We start from the raw sequence: 24,451 nt of genomic DNA, 5'->3' as shown, positions 1-24,451 counted from the left end.
ATTCATTCGAAAAACTCTGGTTTTCAAGTGTTGTATTTGAGATTTTTTTTTTTTAAACATAATTATTCTACATGTTTATACAAAGCAATACACATATATAGGTACAGATCTATAGTACAAATAAATGCCTATATACAGAGGGATATGCTGTATATTTCTGTTTGCGTATGGTGCTTATGTGGGGAAGAGCCAATTCTTGAGTCGTTTTCTGAAGATAAGGTGGTTGTCAGTGGATCTTATGTTGGGGTAAAGACTTCCATATTTTGGCTGCTTGAACAGAGAAGGATGTGCCACCCATGATTGTTTATTTGTATCTTGGGAATTTGAGGCAAGATGCCACTCTAGAGCAGAGGTGTCTATGTTGAATGTGTTTGGTGATTTTATTACTGATGAAGAGCGGTCCCATTCCGTGTATCGCTTTGTGGGTGATACAAAGCAGCTTGAACCAGGATCTTCTGGCAACCGGTAACCAATACACGGCTTTCAACACAGGGGGGATGTTGTCTCACGGTTTGATATGCAATAGTAGTCTGGCAGACGAGTTCTGAATCCGTTGTAGTCTTTTCATAGTCGTTAAAGGTGATCCGTGGTAGAGGCTACTGGCGTAATCGAGTTTGGACAGAACAAGGGAGATGGTAGTTTGGACCTTGTTTGGAAATTCCAAATGGAGGAAGATTTATTGCAGAGTTTTTATAGTAACAAAGCTTGATCTTGTTAGTTTGTCCACTTGGGCATTCATTGATAGCTTGGAGTCCATGGTCATTCCAAAGTCTCTTACTTCCTTCGATACATTAGCCGGTGATCCCAGTTCATCAGGCAAGGCGGGTCATAATGTTTCCAATCGCCACATGTGAGTAATTCCGTTTTGGAAGCATTCAATTTCAGATGTCTCCAAGTCATCCATTGATCCACGGTTCTGAGACAACTGAAAACTGGTGAGCTTCCAATGTCTTTGGGGCATTCCACTTGAAGGAGTATTTGCGTGTCATCTGCATAGTTATAGCACGTGAAGTGAAATTGATTGATTAGTACCAGTAATGACTTCATTTAGATGTTGATAAGCATGGGCAAGATGATAGAGCCTTAAGGGACCCAAGCTTTTGTGGAGTACGATTTGGACGAGAAAGGTGGGGCATGGATGACATTAGTTCTGTTTCGAAGGTAGGACGTGATCCAGTCTAAAGCAGTCCCCTCTATGCCGGCTTATTAGATTCTTTGTACCAGAGTGTCATGGTCAACCATGTCAAAGGCAGCCGAGAGGTCCAAGATGATTAGCGCTGCAACCCCGTTGTGGTCAACTGTGTTCTTCAGGTCATCCCAGATGGCAAGGAGGGCAGATTCTGTGACTCTTTCCGGATAGAATCCTTTTTGGCAGTCTGAAAGTTTGGCATTGTCTTCAATGAATTGTGACAAATGGGCGAACGCTGCTCTTTCTATCAGTTTTCCCAGGAAAGGTCCATTTGTAACGGGTCTGTAGTAGTCAGGGTTCAGTGGGTCCAAGTTTGTTTTCTTCCGTTAAGGGCGTATGTATGACTTTTTTAGTTTTCCTGGAAATATTCCGGTAGTTAAGGAATCGTTGAGGATTCTTCTTACTGGAGTGGCAGCAGAGGTTGTTAGCAAGATATCGGTGATTAGTCTCTAGGTTGGATTTCTGCAGGATTCCCAGCACCATCAGTATCTGATGATTTAGTGGTAGATTCTTCTCTGTTCAACCCTGGGATTCCAGGATCTTGCCGCAACAGTGAGCTGTTTTGATCTTCAAACCGATCTGCTTCGTTGCCCCTTCGGCTCACCGGCTGCCTGCATCACAGCAATCAAGGTACACTGTTCCAACTATGTCAAGGACTGAACTGGGTGATCCAACAAATGTGTCTTTCCTGGTGAACTACATTTACTTGTGTCTACTCAAACAGCTCATATAATTTCCTCTGTTACTGCAAGAACCTGGTATAGTCTGGATTTTTTTTATTTTGTAGGATCTGTGTTTTAGCTCACCTATATCCTCCCTCCATTAGAAATATCAAGTCTTGTTCTCTGTAACTAAGAAAATAGCCAATCAGTGGTCTTGATAAGGCCCAGGTGGCAGCTTTTGTGTGAGGGGCAGTTGTTTGCTCAACCCAGAAGCAGGCTGAGATCTGGTTCACAGGCAGGAACCTCTGTAGCTACGTTTTTAGAAATTGTTCAGGCTGCGTACCCTCTAGGCCCTCCAGGAGACCTTCAAGTCAAACATTGTTGCGGTGTAAGCAGACCTCTGCATTTTCCACCCTAGTTGCAATTTAGCTAGTGGAGCACTGTAGCTTCTGTACAACATTGCTGCTTTCTAATTGTGTCCTCTAACACAGATATATGTGGCATTCAGCTTCAACGACTTAGCTAACAGTGTTATGCAGGTCTTGTCTCAATAGGGTAGCATCTGCACCTACTTTGTCAATCTTAGACGCAAGGGCTTGCCAAGAGGACTGGATAGTTTCTTTGAGGACATTTGTATTGACGAGAGCGCCACTTTGGGTGAATCCCAGTGCTACAGCCTCTATGTCTGTGTTGGTTAGTAAACCTAGCAGGATCAGCAAGTGTACTAGGGCCAGGGTAAGGCCTGTCAGCCCGGGCTTGGCTCTTCCAGACCCAACCTCAAGTTAAACTTTACCCAGCACAGTAGCAGACACACGCTCAAGGGTTCACCACACTCCACGTTCCCAGAATCAGCGCCCCCTACACACCACCTCAGCAGGCCTTCTTCTGCTGTATCCAGTGGGTAAGAGGGTGCCTGACCCACCTACACTTCACCTTGCAGGTAGCACATGCAACCAGGGGTCTCTGAGGCCAGCTAAGCTCTCTTTGACCAGGTGTCCATCTCACCCACATGCAGCACCTTCAAACTACAGCATAGGTCCCAGTCTGTCTTTTTGCTTGCTGCCAGGGATGGGCTCCACCATGCCAGGAGGCCATCCTCGAATATTGAGCCTCAGGTAAGCACCCCTCCCCTGCTCACTACCTTCACTCTTCCATGAAGAGTGCCAGTACACTGCCTATGCTATCATTTTTTTGCTGCTGAGCTTGCTTCTTCTAAGCTGCTGAAGCAACAAGCTGTTTTACAGCCCCAGCAGGTGATGCAGACAGGGGCCCACAGCCCAAGTTCACATGGCCTCCTCTGCTTCATCTGTGATGGTGTATCAGCGGTAGAGCAACTTGGGTAGGCCATTGGCCGTGCGGTGTAATTGCAGGGCTGTGATTATTATAGAGACCCAGCTCCATTGGTCCTTCTGCAGACAAAACAGTCAGGGTGGTACCATGGCGATCTCAATGATGCCTGGGCCAGCCTCACACTCCGAACAGAATCAATGCATCCAGGCTGCTATGCCAGTTCACTGGCCCGAAACCAACATCGCGGTCTCAGCACACATCCTGCACCACTCCCCTGGGTGCCGGGTGGCACTGGTGAGTTGAGCGAGGCAGGATGTTGCCATATGAATAGTGCTGGCATGGGAGAGCTACAGAACGGACTATGAACTTCAGTGACATTTTTTTGTATCTTAATTATGGTTTTTACCAGGTGTGTGCCTCACCTGGTAAATATGGTCTGGTGTCCTATCACCGGGCAATGCCAGGTGAGGGTACACTGTAGCACTGGTGAGCCGATGTAGCAGTATCTACCATCACCACAGGATACTGCTCAGGTTGACTATAGACAGGCCCAAAGAGGTCAGTATGTGACATGCACTTGATCATTAGTCTTCACTACCCTAAATTTCCATCTAAGTTACCCAGATAACATTTGTTAACCATCACCAGCCGCATAACAATGGTTCACTTCTTTCCTCCAAAACAGATCCTTACGAGTCAAAATGATTCAATCTCTATCTAAGCCAAAAGCGATAACACTTGGCGTTCCTCAAGGATCCGCTCTTTTCCCCATTCTCTTTGACTTATTCCTTGAACCACAAGCAAACCTCCGAAAATCAGCTAACATCTACTACCATATGTACGCTGATGACACCCAGCTATATCTCAAAATTGTCTCTCCAGATAATATTATATCTCAATTCCATCCTACAAAATACACACCTCTGGCTCACGGTTAACCACCTCAAACTCAATGCTGCTAAAACGGAATTTCTTCTCATCTCTCCACTAAATTAAAACATCAAGATTGATCTGTGGCTGAATCATCTTACAGCCCTCAATGCTCGCCCCACATCATAGACTCTACCAGATCCTTAGGTAATACATTAGACAAACACCTAAATATGCAAAGTCACATTAGTGCAGCCACCAAAGGAGCAAACTACCAACTGAGCATTCTGCGGAAACGGAAACCATACCCACCTCATGAATATCTAAAACAAGCAGTTCAAGCCCTAGTATTACCCAGATTGGACTATGGTAGTGCCACACTATGTGGTCTACCTACATACAAACTAGCACCACTAAGAGCCTCTCTCAATGCAGCAGCAAGACTTGTCCACATAACTAAAAGAAATGCACACATCTCACCAGCCCTAAAAACCTTAAATTGACTACCATATGAAGCAAGAATCCAACTAAAACTGGAATGCATAACGCACAAAGCGCTACACTTTAACACCCCAGTTACCTGGCACAAAAGCTAGAAAAATCAGGGGGCTGCAGATCCTCACGAAGAGCGCTCACCTTGTTGCTTAAACCCCAACGAACCCACAAAAAGAAAACTGGGGCTAGAGCATTCTCGATTGTGGAACTCTTTACCGCCGGACCTTCACCCAATTTCCTCCACCTACGCCTTCAAAAGAGAAGCCAAATCATATCTACTGACTAAGTTCTTACCCTAAATCAACATATCAATGACACTGAATAGATTCAGATAGCAAACTCTTATGTAGACTATCCTGCCATGTGAGTGCTTTATTCTATTCCAACCACTGTTAGCCTATTCTTGATTGTTGATTTGTTTGTCTCTCACGCATATGGTTGCATGTTCGAGCTATACAAAACTTTCTAAATAAAGAAAAATAAATAAATCTTGCACTATTGGCCGAGGCTGGCAGGATTTTGGGGGTGTTTTAAAAGAAGAAACATACATTTGTCTGTACATCCAGGAAAGTCTTGAATGCTGCTTTTGGCATAACTTTCTTTGTAATGCATGTAACTTGCACAAAGAAGTCTGGCTGCTTTATGCAAGGTCATTTAGTTTGAAAGCAACACATATAACAGAAAAAGACATAAAATAACATAGGGTGAGCACATGTCCAAGAGAGCAGATGCTCACTTATTTTTTATTGGTACAAATTATACTTATGAAAAGATCACAGGGGCTTGCACATTAGACAGGAGAGGCTGTATGCCAGCTGTACAAGGTACATACCCCTCTTCTGTCTCATTGATGATATCGCATATTTCCATGTTAAGTGTCCAGTCCTCGCCTTGCAGGGAGCCATCTGTAGCCTTCTCTGCAACACAAAAAAACATTATATAGAAATCTCACATTCAGAAATTTATGTGGTTTTTATCACCATGCAGCAGTATCTATTGCATCTTTTTTTATAAATCCTTTGTACATTCTCCACCATTCAACAATAATTTTTAACAAACAGTGGTAAATCCAACAGGCCTTGCCAATGCATTTCAATCAATTCATTTGTAAAAACAAAAAAAACAATATCGCTGTATTGTTAATGCTGAAGAGCACTGGCAAAAAATGTTTTAAAAACATTAAAAAGTGTGAATATGTCACTACATCATTACATCTGCACATGTACGCCCCACATCGCTAAATGACCCATGGTTACCAGACATGCGTGCTTGCGTAATGGAATGGCAGCCACTTTGGTTTTAATTTTTATCGATCTAAAATGGCAGACGCACATCTTGAAGCAGTAAATTAAAAATAATAAAAAATGCTCTGAAGCACATTTTATTAAAGAAGACAGCAGCTTTTTTTAAACAGTGAGACAGGGACGAACAACAGCAAAGTTAGTGGGTGGGTGTGTATGAGAGCATTTGGGAGGTGGGGGAAGGACTGGGTGAAGGAAGCAATGTAGGAGCCTTCTTTATAAAAAAATAAAAACATGAAAATCATTTTTTTTAAAAAGACAAAATAGAGCAGGACTAGGAGAGGTTGGGAAGTTACGAACAAGCCAGGTACAGAAAGCAGCATAGACTGTGGGGACATTGAGTGGGTGAAATTCAATTAGGCAGCATCACAAGGGGAGAGAGAACAAGAAAGCACATGCATGCGCATAGAGCACTATAATAAAAAGAGAAAAGTTGTTCTCTAATATGTGCTGTGGAAGGATAGAAATCATTCATTCAATAGGATGGGAAAGAAGCTATGCTTCAGAGAGGGAAAACACAAGAGGAAAAAAAGTAAGTAAATAAAAAAAAGATACAAAAATCATGTTGGTAAGAAAGCCAACCAATGCTTGCAAAGGACTGGCCAAAAACTCACTGTAACTAGATCTCTACAATAGGTCTCCTTGTGAACAGTCAGCTAAAAGCTATCTGTAGGTGAAACCTACAACCATAAACGTGAAAGCGCTCTGCAAGACGTTAATACTTCCATTTATACATGGTCAGAGGTTTTTTTTTTCTTGGAAGACTTGGAAACGGAGAGGAAATCCATAACTATCACTCTACACTGATTGAGATCTTCAAACTGTGATCCATTCAATAAGGTAAAGCCAATACCAGACTATTAGCATAGGACACAGAGCACATCGGACGATTCAAAAACATCACTGGATCTCTCACACACAAAGCACTTTGCACACATACACACACAAAAATAAATGCACAACCATAATTTAAGGAAACATTAATTTTCAGATCAATCCCCGAGTTTCTTGAACATCTGCCATGTGCATTGTCGTTTTCTGTAAAACCTGCTTCATGTGCATTGAGCAGTCTCTCTAGATCCCAAAAGCAGCAGTGGTTTACGACAGCAGCTTACTGGGCGCATACACTATATTTTAAGAAGCTAAAGGGACAGGCATTTACAAATGAAATCGGTCTGACCACTTCTAGGGTTTGACTGTTTGGTAGTAGTTCTGTATACAACTAGCAAGGCAGCATGGCAATTCATCTTGTGGTAGTTTGGATTGCAATAACAGTTTCTTGCTGTTATGTTATTTAAAAAGCGATTTCAAGGCTGAATGGTAAAACAAAATGATTGTTAGCACTTGTTAATTGAAGACATTGTGCTTTTTCTTATAATGATGTTGTCAATCAGGGGGCACATGTAAAAAAAACAAAAAAACAAGCATTTACAATGCAATAGGTCTCGCAACTGCGAGCTTTTGAGCTATTGGCATTGTAAATGGCAATGCCTTTTATTAAAAACTTAAAAAGCCTTGTTATTTACAATACCAAAAGGAACACCTATTGCATTGCAGAGCGTGGTGTCATTGAAGCGGGCGCTGTGCTCATTAAAGTAAAAACATTTTTTTTTTTTTAAAAAGAGCGCGGTGTCCCTGAAGCGGGCAGCGCACTCGGTATTAAATTAAAAAAAATTATCAAATATACAGAGCGCGGTGTTGCGAAGCGGGCGTAGTGCTCAGCATTAAAGTTTTAAATTTAAAAAAAAAAAAGAAAAAACAAAGCTCGGTGTCCATGAAGCGGGCGCTGTGATCAACATGCAAATACAACAAAATAAAGCAGCCACCATTGCCCCCATCAGTGTCAATAACAAAAATAGTGCTCACTCACTAGATAAAGCAGTCTGTGTAACGAGCCAAGTAAAAGTTCCAGTCCTTATGGGCGGTAACATATGGCGACAAGGCGGTAACAAGGAGGGACTAACAAGCCTCATAATGGATTGGAAGCCAGAATTTACAAGGTAATGACACCAGCCAATGAAAAATGTGGGAGGAGAGTGGGCGGGCCTTCCACAGCATACTCTATTACAGCGTGCCTCACAGACCAAGCAGCGCATTAGCGCTGCCACTAGGCTCGACCTAAAAAGATGAATATTTGGCATCAATTAGATGGGAGCAAACAGAAGTACACTGCGAAGGTATGTATGAACTGTGCTGAGAGGGCTGTGTGTGTTCAATAATAAACCACACCCTGGTGATCGAAGTAAGATATCTGGTGGTGTCCTTTCCCTAGCTCCATTCACGTGCTCTTTGAGAGCTCCCGCTTGCTCACTGCTCCACTTTATGAAGTCTTAGTCGCCACAGATCTCGCTAGGGAGGATTTTCTTGCTCAGGTCTGCTACTCAACAAAGTTAATCACATCACACTCTGTGTTTTGGAAGCCTTCCCCTGCTCATACTCCATATTTAGAGCACTAAAATTACTTTAGGGAACCTATAGTATTTAAGAAAATACAGAAAATATTCGGGTTACTGTGCCATAAAGACATGCATGTAAAATAGCATCCCCATGTCAGTACCCATTTCAGTAGCACTCGGTTCGTGAAACTATCTTATCTGCACTTTCGTTATCAGGTTCTTTTTGCCATAAATCAAGCATTCTCTCATGTAGTAAGCATGACAAAGGTTTACAAGAAAAGTGATCGTCAATAATTAGGATAGAATCTTACAAATCCACTAGTTGCATTCTAAGTCTCCTCTGCAACCCCAAGTCAGCTATGCACCCTTCTATGGCAGAGCACAGAGAATCCCTCTCTCAAAGAGTTGGAAGGAGAAGGCAGCTGGAGAGAATAAATGGCAAGAGAGAAAGAAATATTTGGGAGAATGCTGCAAACGGAGCTTTACCCACTGGGCATAACAGTAACCAGTCCGGGTTGAACCTTGAAGTCAAAGAGATACAAACAAGGGTTGGCAAAGCCAACAGATCTCACCTTATTATCCATACTGTATTTTAGATGCCATGCAGCATGGCTATTTTAATTATTAAAACATTTTTTTAAAAAGCAACACAAGGTTGTTGAGTGATTTTATAGGTGCACGCATGTTGTGTACCTAAAAAATGACTTGGCCGTTTTTTCCCATTTTACTGATCTGAGATGGATTTGTTATAAAACGCACCACTTAAAAAACAAACTGAAAAGGATGATGGAGTTATGGATGCAGGTTGGAGGAAGAGTTGGGAGAGAAGCAAAGTAGGGAGAAGCTATATGACATGCAGAAGGAGAAGCAACACAACTACGGTGGGAGGGAGAAGCACTCAGAGACCAGAGAGGGCAACAACAGTGCGCTTAGAGGGGCGAGAGAGAGTATCGTGGAGGGAGTGGGAGAAAAGCACACTCAGGAGATGGCTGGAAAACATGCAGTTTCAAAAAGTACTTTTTAAAAAAGTAGTTCTACAAAGCAATGGAACCCAACCAATTAAAGAGATGGTAAAGAAATGATACCCCATGGGAGGGACAAAAATGTGATCGATAAGATGGGACACGAATAACAAGCATTGGCAAAGTCAATAGATCTTGCCATGTGCAAGCTATTTGCTTTGCAATGAGGTGTCGGGGGTGAACGGGAGGGCAGGTGAGTGTGGTGAACGGGAGGGCAGGTGTAAGTGGATAACAGGATTGTTAACAAAGCACTAACGAGCAGCTTTAAGAGTTCATTTATAGACACTGTAAAGAATGCCTTGCCTAAATGTGCTACCTTGCAATCTTTGTATTGTCCATAACTCACTAATGGTGAATTACTATTCCGTATAAGAAGCACTGTTAACAATAACCCATGATTAAATAGAAACAGCATATTGTGCACGGCTAACGTGCGCAGACAAGATGTATATATATATACACATATATATACACACACACAAAGTCCAAGAAAAGTACTAGGCTTTAAATAAAAATTCGCAAACATACTCCATTAAAACAGAAGAAGATCTCCAGGTGCCCCCCGCCTGTTTTATATAGCGTGAACTTGACCCGAAGGTAATGGAGTGCCCTACATGAGCACCAGTTACATTACACAAGGGCACATGCATTATTTGTAGGCACAGGGGGATTAAGTGATTTGCCCAGCATCGTAGGATGTTGAGCCCCCACCACACTCGAACCTGGTTCTCCAATTCCAAGGTCAGCAGCTCTGACCGTAACGCCATTTCCCTCTCCATAGTCAAGTTGTAGTGTAGTTCCTATTTTCTCAAATAGGCTCTGCGCATTGGAATAACAAACAGCAGTGTAGACGTAGGACTGAGGTCATCTAAGTCTCTACTGACTATGTTAAACTTAATGTAGGTTTGCGCCAGCTAGCTCAGAGGTCACTGGAAACTTTTTTGAATGAATAGGGACACGCCATTTCCCTCTCCATAGTCAAGTTGTAGTGTAGTTCCTATTTTCTCAAATAGGCTCTGCGCATTGGAATAACAAACAGGAGTGTAGACGTAGGACTAAGGTCATCTAAGTCTCTACTGACTATGTTAAACTTAATGTAGGTTTGCGCCAGCTAGCTCAGAGGTCACTGGAAACTTTTTTGAATGAATAGGGAGGGATGAACTTTCCTGGCTCAGACAAGAAGGGATTCAGTTTCCGACAACCGCATAAACATGACAACTTTGCTCCCTCAGAATAAGAGTGTATCTCTAGAGTCGTGTGAAAACAATAGGCAGCTATTTCACTCAGTCAACCGTGCATACTTAGTTTCACCAGAGTGCAGAGAAAAAGAGAGACGGGCGTTTTCAATAAAAGGTGTTATTTATTGAGCAGTCGTCTTTCTCATGCAAGAGAAATGAATTGACACAATTGCAATACTTATCATAAAGTAAAGTGCGTACAGTAAAAGTAGTATTATGAAATAATAATGTAAAAGCATTGATATGGTTTCTTAGCCATATGATACTTTAAAATGGATAAAATATATACATACATAAAAACATTTGACGAACGTACTCAACTGGTGCTTCTAACTACGCCTACCCCGGTGTACCTGACCTAAGCCTAATACTTGGGAAGGAGTAAGTAAGTAGCAGTTTAAGTTAAGTTGGTTAAGATTGTTTTGCCAAGAATCTGCATCAAGAATTCTCTTAAGGGTTTAGTCAGCTCCGTACCTTGGTAATAGAATGTGGGAGGTCTGGTATCTCTTTCCCCAGGACTCTATCTCCCAGCAACCCGCAAGAGTAGGCTGGAAACACCGGAGCTGGATTTTCTCGGCTGGAGAAAAAGACAGCGTCTTTCTCAGTGCGTCAAACGGGAGGGGCGGCTTCCGTGGGCTCTCGCATCAGCTGGGCTCTCGGGCAAGTAGATAGCCGCTCTGCTCCAAACCACCGTGTGTTTGCTTAAGGCAACCGTTGGCATATTTATACCTGAAAGGTGCAGAGTTTGACGTAAGGTTGGACATAAGACGTCACTAAGAACTAACAGTTCTTTCTGGACTCCAGGAGTTCTTGTTCAAATCACAACAAAAGCAGGGGGGATTTCCCGGGCTGCTGGAGGCTTGGTTTGTTTAAAGAACGTGTTTTGCTTTCTAGGAGTCGATGAGAGTAGCCGTGCTGTGCTTTGGACTGCATGGGCTATTACTGAATATGGATCAGATTCTTATGCCTTTATCAGGATATTATCGATTATAACCTCATAAGGGCATAAATCGGGAATATCGAATTAGGGTTCTAGATAGAAACACATCATCCACTCCACGGATTAATGTCCATCATTAAACTAAACTAAACTAAGCAATAGTAAACATTTAACGATGCATGTGTGTTTTCCAACCCACCCCAAAATACATATTTCGCATTTGAAATGGTATATGGTAAATACACAAAATGAGTGTTGGTACTGTACGCTTTTCAAGCAGTGTTATCATTCAGATAAATGCATATATATATCAGCTGAATGAATTGCGAAAATTACACATGAAACGGCTCTGAATACAGAAAAGAAGGTCGAGACCATTTCATCACATATTTATACAAAATGCTGTATATGTGCTAGAGGCGGAGGTAAAATATTGTCTCTAGTATCCTAAAAATAGAAGCTCTGTTCTCTAAGAATAGTTCTACTTTAATCAGAGTACCATGTTCCAAAAAAAGGTAAATATTTTGGAAAATAGACAAAAATAATTTCGCTTTCAGGGGAAAAATAGTTCCAAATATTTTCTGTAGCTTTGTTTATCAAAAACTGAAGGCCGAATTCAGGGAAAGCTGTGTGCTCATTGTTTTTTAAGAGTTATTCTCGTTGACTGGAGAGAACATCATTTCAGACAGACTCGCAAAAAATTGGTCTACAACATCAGGTGAAAGTTCGACCAAGTTTGAAAATACTGCAACTGTGCAGTTCTCTGCGTGATGGCTATCATCGATGTTTGGATCAGCAATGCTCACAGAAGGCTGTACCTGTTTGGTGCTGCTTTCCTCTCGTACCTCCCCGCCACCTAATTGTAGTGGTGAAGTCTCAACGAATGCCGTCATCAGAATGGGTAGCCGCTGGGGACAACGCGATGCAGGAGTCGTTACAGGACCTGGCAAAGTATCGATATCCTTTGGTACTGCTGATGGTAGTGTAAGACAGACGTCCAACACGCATTCTTCTCCGCATAGCAGACATCGAAGCACAGGTAAGATGCAATTCTGCCAGATTGGTCTGAATGAAAGAAACCATGTTGTATTCAGATCTTAGCCGGGCCAATCCGAGGACCTTAGTGATACGGTCTCGGTATCGAATTGCTAGGATCGTTTCTTCCATCGTTGCTAGAGTCTTGTCTGAGGATTGGCTTGCCATATCGGTGCAGAAGGAGCAAAAATAAAATTCCCGCCACGAGTAACAAGATTAAGGGTAGGCCTCCAAACACATAATGGACAAAATTCAGGAAGATGCCCAGAACTGTTTCAAAGGGTGCAAACAGTCCCGAAAAAACTGTCTTAAATACATGTGCGATGCCACTGGTATCAGACATGTTTAAGATTTGGCTTAACATTTCTATGAAATGCACGGGGCAATTTGTCGATAAAAGGGAATGTATCTCTGCCGATGTCCTTGCCACTTGCAGATCATACATTTCTTTGGATGACGTTAAAGGCACATTCTGCTTAAAGTATCAATTCGAATAGAAGAGATATTCAACCGAGGCCATAACTCAGCCCCCATATCTGGATTGCTGTGTGGATACAATACTTGCATACAGCAAACGGCCCTGGAAGTTACAGTTGTCAGATAGGCTTTTCCTGGCAGCATGCCACAACAGCTGTGGTCACTTATTAAAACGTAACTGCTGTTAGAAAGTGGTCTAAAAAATGGCTCTATCCGTTTTGCAGGCGTGCCATGCAGGTGACATGAAAGGTTATTCGAAGACCCTTCGCAGGCTCCATGCAAGTTAATACCTTGACAGAGAAGTGTACCGCTTAGTGATTTTTTACAATTTTTACCACTAAGGAATACCTCCTTGTTCCCTTCACTATAACATCTGTGTGTATAAGGTAAATCTCAGGTTGATTTGATGTATTCTTTACCCAACCTTTCATACTGGCCTGCAGGTATATACTCTTGGCAGTATTTAAACTGGAAAGTTGTTATTGGAATTGTAATCGTTCCATGTATTATCCATTCAATGACAGGTCTCTCTGACATTGTCAATGGTAATCTCTCAAGTTTTTCAATGCTCAGAATCGTATAGTCTGCTCCTTTTTGTGCCAAACTGATTTGTTTATCAGTAAGGTTAAAGATACCGAATAATGACGTTGTGTTGATTAAACGCCATGGTACGTAGCCTGAACGCAGATTTTGCAACGTCCAACCAAGCTGTACAATAGATCGTAATTGAGACTGACCATGTTGTAATATTAGTAAGTCCTGCTCTATTATATCAAAAGCAGATGATACAATGCTGTCCAGTGAATATATTCTGGAGGACAGAGTCGTTAACCCATTGTCCACTACAGGAAGTGATTTTACCAAATTTATACGATCAATTTCTCGTATTTTTTCTGCTGTCTCAATTTGCATTACTTTCCAAGCTTCGTTATACGCAGCGTATACACCGGCCGCTATTAAACGTTTTTGACGCTGTTTGCGTGGTCACAATATGAAATCACGCAAGTCAGCACCGTCTTTAAGTAAAGTCAAGTGTTGCTTAATTTCAGCCAGTGTGGATTTCTCTAGCCACTCAAGGCATAGTTTCCCTACACTGTATGTTGTAACTATCCCTGGATGTTGTCTCTGGGAGTATCTTGGGTCTGGTCTGGTCATTTTGAACCCCTTTGTTTTGTTCAGGTATCTATCTTGACAGTTATTCGTGTCTGTTGGCCAGATCAACCACTTTTTCCAATCAGGATGTGTTCTGTTTTGGTGTAAAATATGGGATACGTCTATCTCCACATCTGTAGTGCTGTCACTATCAGTTATGGGTTTCGGAATAGAGGATGTATTCAAGTCTTTTATCTTAGCTAGGCCAAGACAAGTAGTTTGTTGAATTGTGTCATTCAAGAATATCATTTGTTCTGGGATCATGCAGGCCCTAAATAATGCTTCTAGGCCTTGCACTTGCCAATCTTTGGAACCCCATATCGTTTTTGTTTCAATGGTGTTTTTCCAAAATTCGAAATGAAATGTAGACATTTTGTCATAAAATTTTTCAGAATAAATCAATTTAGTATTGGTCAACATTGTTTTCATTCCTGTCCTAAATATTTTAAAATAAAATGTTTCTGGATCACGGTTATTAAACCCTGAGAAGTACTGGAATTTCTCATAAAATGTTTTCGAACTGCCTTTTGGTGGAGTTGGACAGTGTTTCCACTGGTTATACGATAAAACATTTCTAGGCTGAGCAGTTTTATGCAAATAGTGATCACCATAATGATTATAACAGTATAACTCTTCATAATTCGATGAACCCTGTAAGTAATCATGTTCTGTAAATTTGGCTGACATTACTAAATCTGACATCATATTATTAATGTTTTGAAAGTCCCAATCATCAGAGAAGGTACTTGGTGTCACAAAGTCACTTAATGAAACCTTAATCTGGTGTGGATATTTCAAGAGCTCAACCGGGCCAAAAATGTCATAATCAGTTCTGTCCCATGCTACCCCACCGGGTATTGGATTGGCTGAGATGTTTACAGATGTCAGTTCTCTTTTCTCGATGTGTGAGGCTTTAGGACCAAGTTGATGTTCCGACTTGCTGTGTCCATTGTACTATATTTTCCATCAATGAATTTTCCAAAACATAGAACCATGATGAGCCAAAGCAGGAGAGTAAGTACACCTAACACAATCCAAAATTCAATCCATGGTGAAATCAGATATGTTTCTTTTAGTTGGTGAAAAAGTTCAATTACTTTGCCTTTGAAAGTTTTTGTTGGAGGCGTTTCTTCATGCTCGCTTGGATCTTCAGAGAAGTCGTCGAAATTGATGAAGTAGCCAGATGCAGTTCTGTCAATTGTTGGAATTTTTTCCGGATTTTCATTTGCTTTTGCATTTTTCTTTGTTTCATTAGCATAGTCAGAGGCTACTTCATTGTAGACTGGTGTTTCTTGACGAACTGTTGCAATTTGGGTTTCAAGAGGCACTAGTTCCATGGCATTATTGCATGGTCCTTTGTTATTCACTGCAGGTTTATCAAATGTGATTAGTCTCTCAGTATGAGCCTCTTGGATTGTAGCACATTTCGGTATTCTGCTATTTCTTGGGAGTCCACTTGGCCTACTACTTATTATTGGCCACATGATTGTGGTTTTACCAGGTTGATGGATACAACTCTGTTCTCCTTTTTACCAGCAAGGGGCGGTAGTACAGCTGATCTTGTTCCGCTGATAGCTAAGACAGGTACTGCTTTTCTGTAAGAAGGCCCAAATTCCTTCTTCACCGCGATATTCTCTCTGACCAGATCCCCAATCTTTGGAATCCAGACAGGTCTTGCTGGGACAGGTGGTTTTTCTTCAGTGGCTGTTGTTTCAACTTTATGTTACTCAGGTTTTTTCTGGTTTCATTTAAATCCTGTAAAACAGCCAAACGATCTTTGATATCAAAGGATTTTTCTTCTACCACTGAAGTTTGACAATCAATCAAGATCCTTAATGAGCATTCTAGTTCCGAACAATAGTTCGTTTGGAGTGAGACCTTTTAGAGAATTTCTTGGCAGATTATTAAGACTACGTTGGACACTTATTAAATGTTTGACCCACCCATCACCTGAACCTAATACCCTCGCCGTTATAGATTGCTTTATGTCCCGGTTTTTTCTTTCCACAACCGCATTTCCCTCAGGATGGAAGGGAGAAGAGTAACGCAATGCAATGCCCATGCTGTTCATGGCCTCTTTGTAAGCTCGAGAGCTAAACGCAGGACCCTGATCAGAATGTAGCATGCCAATTGCGTATTTGCCGATAAAGACTCGCAAATCTTTTAGAACAGTTCTGGGGCCTACATTTTAAGTGAATTTAGTGTTAATAATTATGGGGACGCATTTCTCCGACTGGATTTCTGCGCTATAGATAGCCTGATGCCATCTAATAGTGGTATCTTGGCTATTGGCTGGTCCGGTTCACAACTGCGATCTCTGTCGCAGTCCTTGCAATTCTTTGCAAAATAGTAGATATCTACGCTCATTCCCGGTCACCAGTACTCTGATTGTAATTCCATCAGATATTTCAGGATCTCTTGGTGCCTCAGACCCAATCCCATGTGTGCGTCTTCAATCAAGAAAACTCTCCGGTTCGTGTTTGGAATTACTCTATCCCCACTCCAGGGATTCGAGCAAACGGAACGGAGTTTGCATCAATAATGTATGTTTTACTGAGTGGATAGTTGAGAGGTAATGCTGCATATTCGCCTTTTAATGAGGCTTTTACTGCCAGCATGGTTTCCCCCATCTATGTGTTTTTCTGAACGCTTTTCAGTGGCTACGGAAGCCGGTTTAAAAGCTTCCGCTGGTGCTGTGTTAGCCAATGAATTCCCTGCAACGTGAACGCCATCACGTCGATGACTCAGTGCATGTATCACGTGAGTCTTTTGTAGTCCTTTTCTTAAAAGAACTACTTGTTTCCAAAGCGTTTTATGCTTTATTGTGGCACCTGTGTCATCTTTGTAACCATTTTCACTCCATGTCTGCATGTCACTGTTGTATGACTTGACGCAGAAATACGAATCACACACTATTAGTGTGGGGAATTCGCGATCGGCATTTTCAAGCGCCATCTTTAAAGATCTTATTTCAGCTCGCTGAGCTGAACAGTTTCTGAGTGATTCAGTTTTGGTGATCATTGGTTTGAATTTACCAGAGCGCCAGCGACCTTTAACAATCGCGCACGCTGCATTATAGGATTTTTTATCTACATCATAGTGTTGTGCGAATCTGTCCATATAGATTACGCAGGTTTATTGCTCCAGAGGCAGAATTTCGATTGGCAGAGGATATTCTCGTTCATATTCTAGATCCTCTAGTTTTTTCAGTTTCGGGTCAAAATAGTATTTCACGTCTACTGCAGTAAAATAATTTTCCCATTCTATCCATTTTGGGTCTAAGGTCCCTCTAATCTGATTACGTGGACTTATTAATGCCTCAAGGGCTGATTCTGCTGTATAAACAGATATTCTCTTGCCTTGGGCTAGGGCTCTTTCTTTTGTTACAGCAGTTTGAACCACTGTCAGAATTTTTTCTGTAGAGCTGAATTTCATTTCAGCTTGAGTGTACAAATGTGATTTGTAAGCTATAGGTACCGTTTCTCCTTCATTAGAGGTCAGGTATGTGAATCCGCATCTGCCTGGGATGACTCACTTACAAGATGGTGCATGTTTTCCCGAGTTTGTCATTTTGTTTTAGCTAACATGTCTGTTTGCAATAATCTCAAAATCTCTGTGTGTTTCTGAGTCCAATTGATTTGTTTGAAATCTGGTCTTATCAATTCATAGAGAGGTTTAACCCTCTCTGCATAATTTAGAATGTATGTTCTTCCGAAATTCAGGAAACCTAGTATTGATTGTAAATTCTTCAGCGTTTTTGGTGCTTGGAGTACAGCACATTTCTCTAAGAAATTGTCTGCCAGGCTCTTGCCTTCACTTGATAATTCATATCCTAAAAAAAGGACAGTTAGATGGGCAATTTGTGACTTTTTAAAGTTGAATTTGTAACCCTCTGATGCGAACCCAAGTATTATGGTGTTCACTCTTTTTAAGTGAGTCTCCAGGTCATCATCTGTGAGATAGATGTCATCGACATAGGATAATGCCTCATCTTATATATGTAGTAACTCTGTTACTCTTGCTGAGAATAATCCTGGGCTATTCTTGAATCCCTGTGGGAGTCAGCAAAATTGTTTTTGCGATCCCATTATTGAGAAAGCGGTCAAATACCTGCTTTTAGGTGCAATGTTTTGACAGAAGAATCCATTTCGAGATAACTAATGTCGTTTTATATTTTTTGAGCACAATGTTATTCATTAGTGCTGCACTATGTGAGTTATGTACTGCAAATGTTTTACTACAGGAGTTAAGGTGTCTGTAGTCCAAATCTAGATGATATGAATCGTCTGGCTTGGAGACAGGAAACAAAGGATTGTTCATTTGAGAGGTGCATGTTTCGATCACCCCTTGATATTCAAGTAGATCTAAGATCTCCCTGACTTGCTTTTTAGCTTCTTGTTTAACTGGGTACTGCCTTTGTGCAGTGGGCTGATTTTTTAACTGGATTTTGTGGTGAGGAGAATCCTCATCCCATCCTACATGATTTTTGTATAAAGCTGGAGCTTGGGCCACTGCCCATTTTCTTGCCAATGTGTATTTTTCATGAATCGGAATATTATTTGAGACGGCAGGCCTAATCATTTCTTCGCCATGAGGGCACTCCCTGACAAACTCTGGTGGCCAGTCTTTCTCAGCTAACAGGATGTCATAGCCTTTAGAAAGTTTTTCCCAAAACAGACCTTTTATTTTCCTAGTTCTATCTCCCTCTATACATAATGTTATTTCATATATTTTATGGGGCACACTAACTCGTGGGTCTGCAGTTTCCACCTGAATGTATTCATTCGTGTCCACTGTCTCCAGAAGATTCATCAGGATCTTGCGAGCTATTGTCACTTCTGCTGCGTGGTCTAGCATTGTCTGTGCCCACTCTCCATTTTTCAGTTGTGTCCTCAGAATTCTCGGCATGTTTAATCTTAATACTTGCTACCTTCGTTCTGGGAAATTGTAATTTTTTACTTTGATGAGCAGGTTCCTTGTCTTTGGACTTGACATGCACTTCTCTGTGTTCTGACCGTCCTCTTCTTTCCGATTTCTGTGAGGAAGATCGAGAAAGATTGAGTGAGAAGGATCGAGAGGGACGTGTATCAACATCTTGATATCTATCAGGTTTTCTTATTTTATCCCTATCTCTAAGGTTATACCTTTTTTCAGAGGGCTCCCTTTGGGGAGACTTTTCTTCTCGGCCTGGAGATCTCTCTCTACGCTGTGGAGAGCTTCCTCTGGACTGGAAATGTTTTTCCCTGGGAGTGGATTGTTTATTACCATCCCAACTCTTTTTTGGAGTTCTTAAATTATTTTTAATAAATGTTTTTCCAGGATTTTTAGTTAGTTGGGGTTTTACCGGTTTCCCACCCAAACTATCTCTTCCTAGCTCTTCATAGGATTTTTCTATGATTTTGGCGAGTTCGAATGGTTGGTCTGCTATATTTGTTTCCTTCAATTTCTGGTGGATCGCCACAGATGCTGCTTCTCCTTTTATGTTGGCTAATAATATAGCCGAGACCTGCTTGAAGTCTTTCAGTAATTCCATACCCAGAGTTAAAGCAGGTTCTGGACCATATTCATTTTGAATCTGTCTTAGTACATCTGGTATGACCGCCATAGACGGGACACCATGTGTTTTTGTGTAGATGGAATCAAAGACTCTGCCCCAAGTGTCACAGTCCTCCACATGTGGTGCGATCCCCATTGGAAGACAGATAGTCAGAGTTCTGTGTTTCTCAGTAGGAGTAGTATCTGGAAATACTGCCTCTATTTGAGTAATTTTTTGTGCTAACCAGAATGGAATTTGTTCCCGTTTTATGGGTACTTTACCAAGACATGATTGTATGTTCTGTGGTGTGATTTTGTTTGTGTTCCCTGATGAGGGGTCAGCTGTGGAATATTAATTGTTGTTTGGACTATTGAAGTCCGCATGCCATATTGGACCAATTGTCTATGTATTTTAATTAAGAGTTTTAGCTGAGCTAAAAGTTCCTGGACTGACATTTTATCAATGTCTGGATGTGGTGTGTAGCTGGGTAGAACCGGCCACGTTGCTCCTGGTCTACCTAGTGGACCGAGCCTGGTGATGTGATTATTATGTTTTAGGGCGCCATTAAACCAGAGCAGGTGCTCTTGGTAATTTAGTGTATTCTCCCGGAGGTTCCTCTATTTTGTAATAGTGGAAGTCTTTTTTTTCAGCGTGTGCTGCTAGAAAATGTATCCAGGAATAGAATACCTCTGTCTGCCGATATTCATGTGCCCCTACCACGAATATGACTGTACCACCTCGTGGTGTCAGTCCATTTTCTATACGTTTAAGAGTTATAGTTCTTCTTATATTGACCGGAATGATTATAACACTCGGGTCATTTTCTTGGAGGGTTGTGTCTTCCTCTAAGAGTCGAGCTGCTAAGGCTTCTCTTTCTCTCTCTTCGTCACTTTCTGACATTTTACTGACTGAAAGTTTTCTGTTGCAGATAGAGTTTCAAGGAAACAAAGATTAGGTGCACAATATTTTGGAACACTGTATCCTTCAACGTTGATCAAACCAAAAACTAATACATAGGAATCTCATCCTACTAAGTTCCGGCGGATATTAACCTTTCACCCACTCCAGACGTCTTGGAGTTTTTACGGGAAAAGGGTTCTGTGTGAAAAAGCACAACTGAGTTACTCTAGTATCTTGCGTTAGATTATGGCCTTACCAAATGTTGGGCGACATGTAGTGTAGTTCCTATTTTCCCAATAGGCTCTGCGCATTGGAATAACATAAACAGCAGCGTAGACGTAGGACTGAGGTCATCTAGGTCTCTACTGACTATGTTAAACTTAATTTAGGTTCGCGCCAGCTAGCTCAGAGGTCACTGGAAATTTTCTTGAATGAATAGGGAGGGATGCACTTCCCTGGCTCAGACAAGAAGGGATTCAGTTTCCGACAACCGCATAAACAGGACAACTTTGCTTCCTCAGAATAAGAGTGTATCTCTAGAGTCGTGTGAAAACAATAGGCAGCTATTTCACTCAGTCAACCGTGCATACTTAGTTTCACCAGAGTGCAGAGAAATAGAGAGACGGGCGATTTCAATAAAAGGTGTTATTTATTGAGCAGTCTTATTTCTCGTGCAAGAGCAATGAATTGCCACAATTGCAATACTTATCATAAGGTAAAGTGCGTACAGTAAAAGTAGTATTATGAAATAATACTGTAAAAGCATGGATATGGTTTCTTAGCCATATGATACTTAAAAATGGATAAAATATATACATACATAAAAACATTTGACTAACTTACTCAACTGGTGCTTCTAACTACGCTTACCCTGGTGTACCTGACCTAAGCCTAATACTTGGGAAGGAGTAAGTAAGTAGCAGTTTAAGTTAAGTTGGTTAAGATTGTTTTGCCAAGAATCTGCATCAAGAATTCTCTTAAGGGTTTAGTCAGCTCCGTACCTTGGTAATAGAATGTGGGAGGTCTGGTATCTCTTTCCTCAGGACTCGATCTCCCAGCAACCCGCAAGGGTTGGCTGGAAACACCAGAGCTGGATTTTCTCGGCTGGAGAAAAAGACAGCGTCTCTCTCAGTGCGTCAAACGGGAGGGGCGGCTTCCGTGGGCTCTCGCATCAGCTGGACTCTCGGGCAAGTAGATGGCCGCTCTGCTCCAAACCACTGTGTGTTTGCTTAAGGCAACCGTTGGTATATTTATACCTGAAAGGTGCAGAGTTTGACGTAAGGTTGGACATAAGACGTCACTAACAGCTAACAGTTCTTTCTGGACTCCAGGAGTTCTTGTTCAAATCAAAACAAAAGCAGAGGGGATTTCCCGGGCTGCTGGAGGCTTGGTTTGTTTAAAGAACACGTTGCGCTTTCTAGGAGTCGATGGGAGTAGCCGTGCTGTGCTTTGGACTGCATAAGCTATTACTGAATATGGATCTGATTCTTATGCCTTTATCAGGATATTATTGATTATAACCTCATAAGGGCATAAATCGGGAATATCGAATTAGGGTCCTAGATAGAAACACAACAAAGTATTGTCTGAAAATATCAAGAATACTGCTAAAATGAAGAAAGCTGCCAGGAGAGCTTTGGCTGATCATTCCACGGCTGTGACTTCCAACTTTACAATGAGAGCACAGTCCCCCTTCCAGTGAGCTCTACGGATGCTGGCATGACAATCATGATGTGACATGGCCGTCGCCTCTGCCGGTACTGGTCACATGACTACAAAGTGACATCACGGTCACGCTGTTAGGGAACTTACCCCATTAAATATATTTGATGGTACTTTCTTAAAATATAATATACGCACATGATTCAAAAAGCGATGTTAATGCCAAATGCTTTCTGTTTAACATGCAGGAAAACAGCAGTTTTTGTTCCTTGTATGCAGGTCAATAATGTCTAACAACAAGCCGTCAACTTCCATAACTCTCTGCTGGAAATCTAGCTACATGAATTGTGCAACCCGCTGCTACTCAGCACCTTTTGTAGTTGGGTTATGGGCGTCCACTATGTGTCCTGCTAAAACAAAGGGAGAAGAAACGGGGAGGTGGGGATCATTTTAAAACATGAAGTGTGCGTCCTGTAACTAAGCAGCACCTTTTGCAGCTGGGTTTCGAATACTCACAGTGCGTCCTGCTGACACAAAGGAGAAGAAATAGGGAGGGTGGTTTAAAGAAAACACAAAAAGAGCTATGACGCAGGCAGTGTTAATCACGTCATAGCGCAAATAGTACCCGAATCACAGCACGAGCGACAGACTACAGCGGAGGAGCACTTATTAAGCTAATTAATCTGCACTTGGTCCGGTGGCCATGGACTGAAAAGTAAGTAACATATGGCAAGCCACTACCCAATGAAAAGGCAGCAAAGAGGAGCAACAATGAGGACAACGAATGGTAAGCTAGGGCCGGGTTCCAAGCCCATTACTGTACACAAGAGCCTCGTAAGCGAGAGAGCATACACTAGCACACGCTCTCCTAGGCTCAACCTAACAATTAGGTAAATGAATGGCTTTAAAGCCAACCAATAGGTGGGTGCAAGCCCTTGCATGTTCTTAGTAAGCCAATAATGGGTCTTTCGCAACCAGACTGCTTTCTGTCTTGTAGGCTCGACTTAAATGGGGTTCTGACAAGTGAGGAAAATGTATACACTGGAGGCTTGGCTGATTCTTGCACAGTCAAATTTGGCATTAGTATGGTAATATCCTGGCAAGTTTCAAAACCTAGGTGTCACTTAGGATACCGCCACCCTAGCGGTGCTGGAACAGTCAGCCAGTGGTGCGGCGGTCTCAAACCCCCAATTTGGATGCGACAGCCACCGTGGCGGTCGCATCCCGCATATACAACATTGTGGCCGGCGATCCGCCTGCCATGCTAATGGGCCCCTTAGCTTCCTTTCAAATCGGAAACCAAAAATGGGATATTCCAGGGACAATAAAGTAACTCTTGTAGGTGTGCCCAAGAGAATAAGTGCTTCACAATGTATATGGACAATAGTTAAAACCTTAGATCCCTCTTCAGTTGCTCATCACCTCTTGTCCTGGAAAGAAGCTCAGTGAAGGGTGAAAGTGTGCAGAGAGGAGCATGAAAAATAAGAAAGGGATTTGCAGCTTTTATACTGCATGCTTTAACATGGGCGTTAGACTTCATAATTTAACGACTGTCGTCTTGCATGAAGGCTTCATTACACTGTTTAGTGTGCTGCAACAATGGAGATGTCAATCTCATCCCCTCTGGAAGAGTGGCGTTCATCTGAAGTCAAACAAGGGTAGAGGACTCACCCCGTTCCACAACCGTCCAAATAAGTCCTGAGATGCAGTACAGGTAACTAGATTTGCATGGGGTCATACAGTCATCACCAGAAGAAGCTACAGGCACACTTGTACTTAGAATGCTAGCTTACTCATGCAAAATCACGTCACTATGCAAAGTTGACACAGAGGTACCTGTACGCAGAACTGGAACCCTTCAACATTGGTCTATTATACAACGCTTCAATCGCACTCCTCTCAGTAAGCTAAGCATCATGAAGTTATTAGTTATTCTGACCGGCAATTTACAACTGCTTGCTCAAAAAAGCAAGACTCCCCTATGTGCTCAATTAGACCGTCACTTTCCCGAGAGCTTTCATAAGTACTGCCTCGCCCCACAAATCAATTGCTGACAAAACGGCAGACTGCACGAAGATGATGGGCTCAGTTTTTAAGGATGCCACAAGCTACTTAAACTAAGTCCGAGGCACAGGGAAGCGGACTGTCAAGTCAGCAGAAATGCAGCCATTTTGCACTACCCCTAATATGCAGCTAAGCACAGTCCTATGTTAACAGGTAAAATGGTGCTGCTGAGCGCAAAAAGGGAGAAGTTACATGGAGAGAGACAAATGAACTTCAACAGAA

At 42.0% G+C, this 24,451-nt stretch overlaps 1 protein-coding gene across 4 annotated transcripts in view; it reads right to left on the bottom strand.

Annotated features, from left to right (window-relative positions):
- TOM1L2 (target of myb1 like 2 membrane trafficking protein) overlaps positions 1 to 24,451 on the bottom strand; it is a 562,608-nt gene that overhangs the window by 460,776 nt on the left and 77,381 nt on the right. For all 4 annotated transcript variants that reach the window (XM_086940832.1, XM_086940834.1, XM_086940831.1 and 1 more), the window contains exon 2: positions 5,339 to 5,423. In XM_086940832.1, coding sequence (XP_086796958.1) covers positions 5,339 to 5,423 — 85 coding nt within the window. The remainder of the gene's footprint in view (positions 1 to 5,338; positions 5,424 to 24,451) is intronic.

Source organism: Lissotriton vulgaris, chromosome 10, assembly GCF_964263255.1.
Source record: "Lissotriton vulgaris chromosome 10, aLisVul1.2, whole genome shotgun sequence".
Classification (NCBI taxonomy): domain Eukaryota; kingdom Metazoa; phylum Chordata; class Amphibia; order Caudata; family Salamandridae; genus Lissotriton; species Lissotriton vulgaris.
This window is presented reverse-complemented; position numbering and strand designations above follow the sequence as displayed.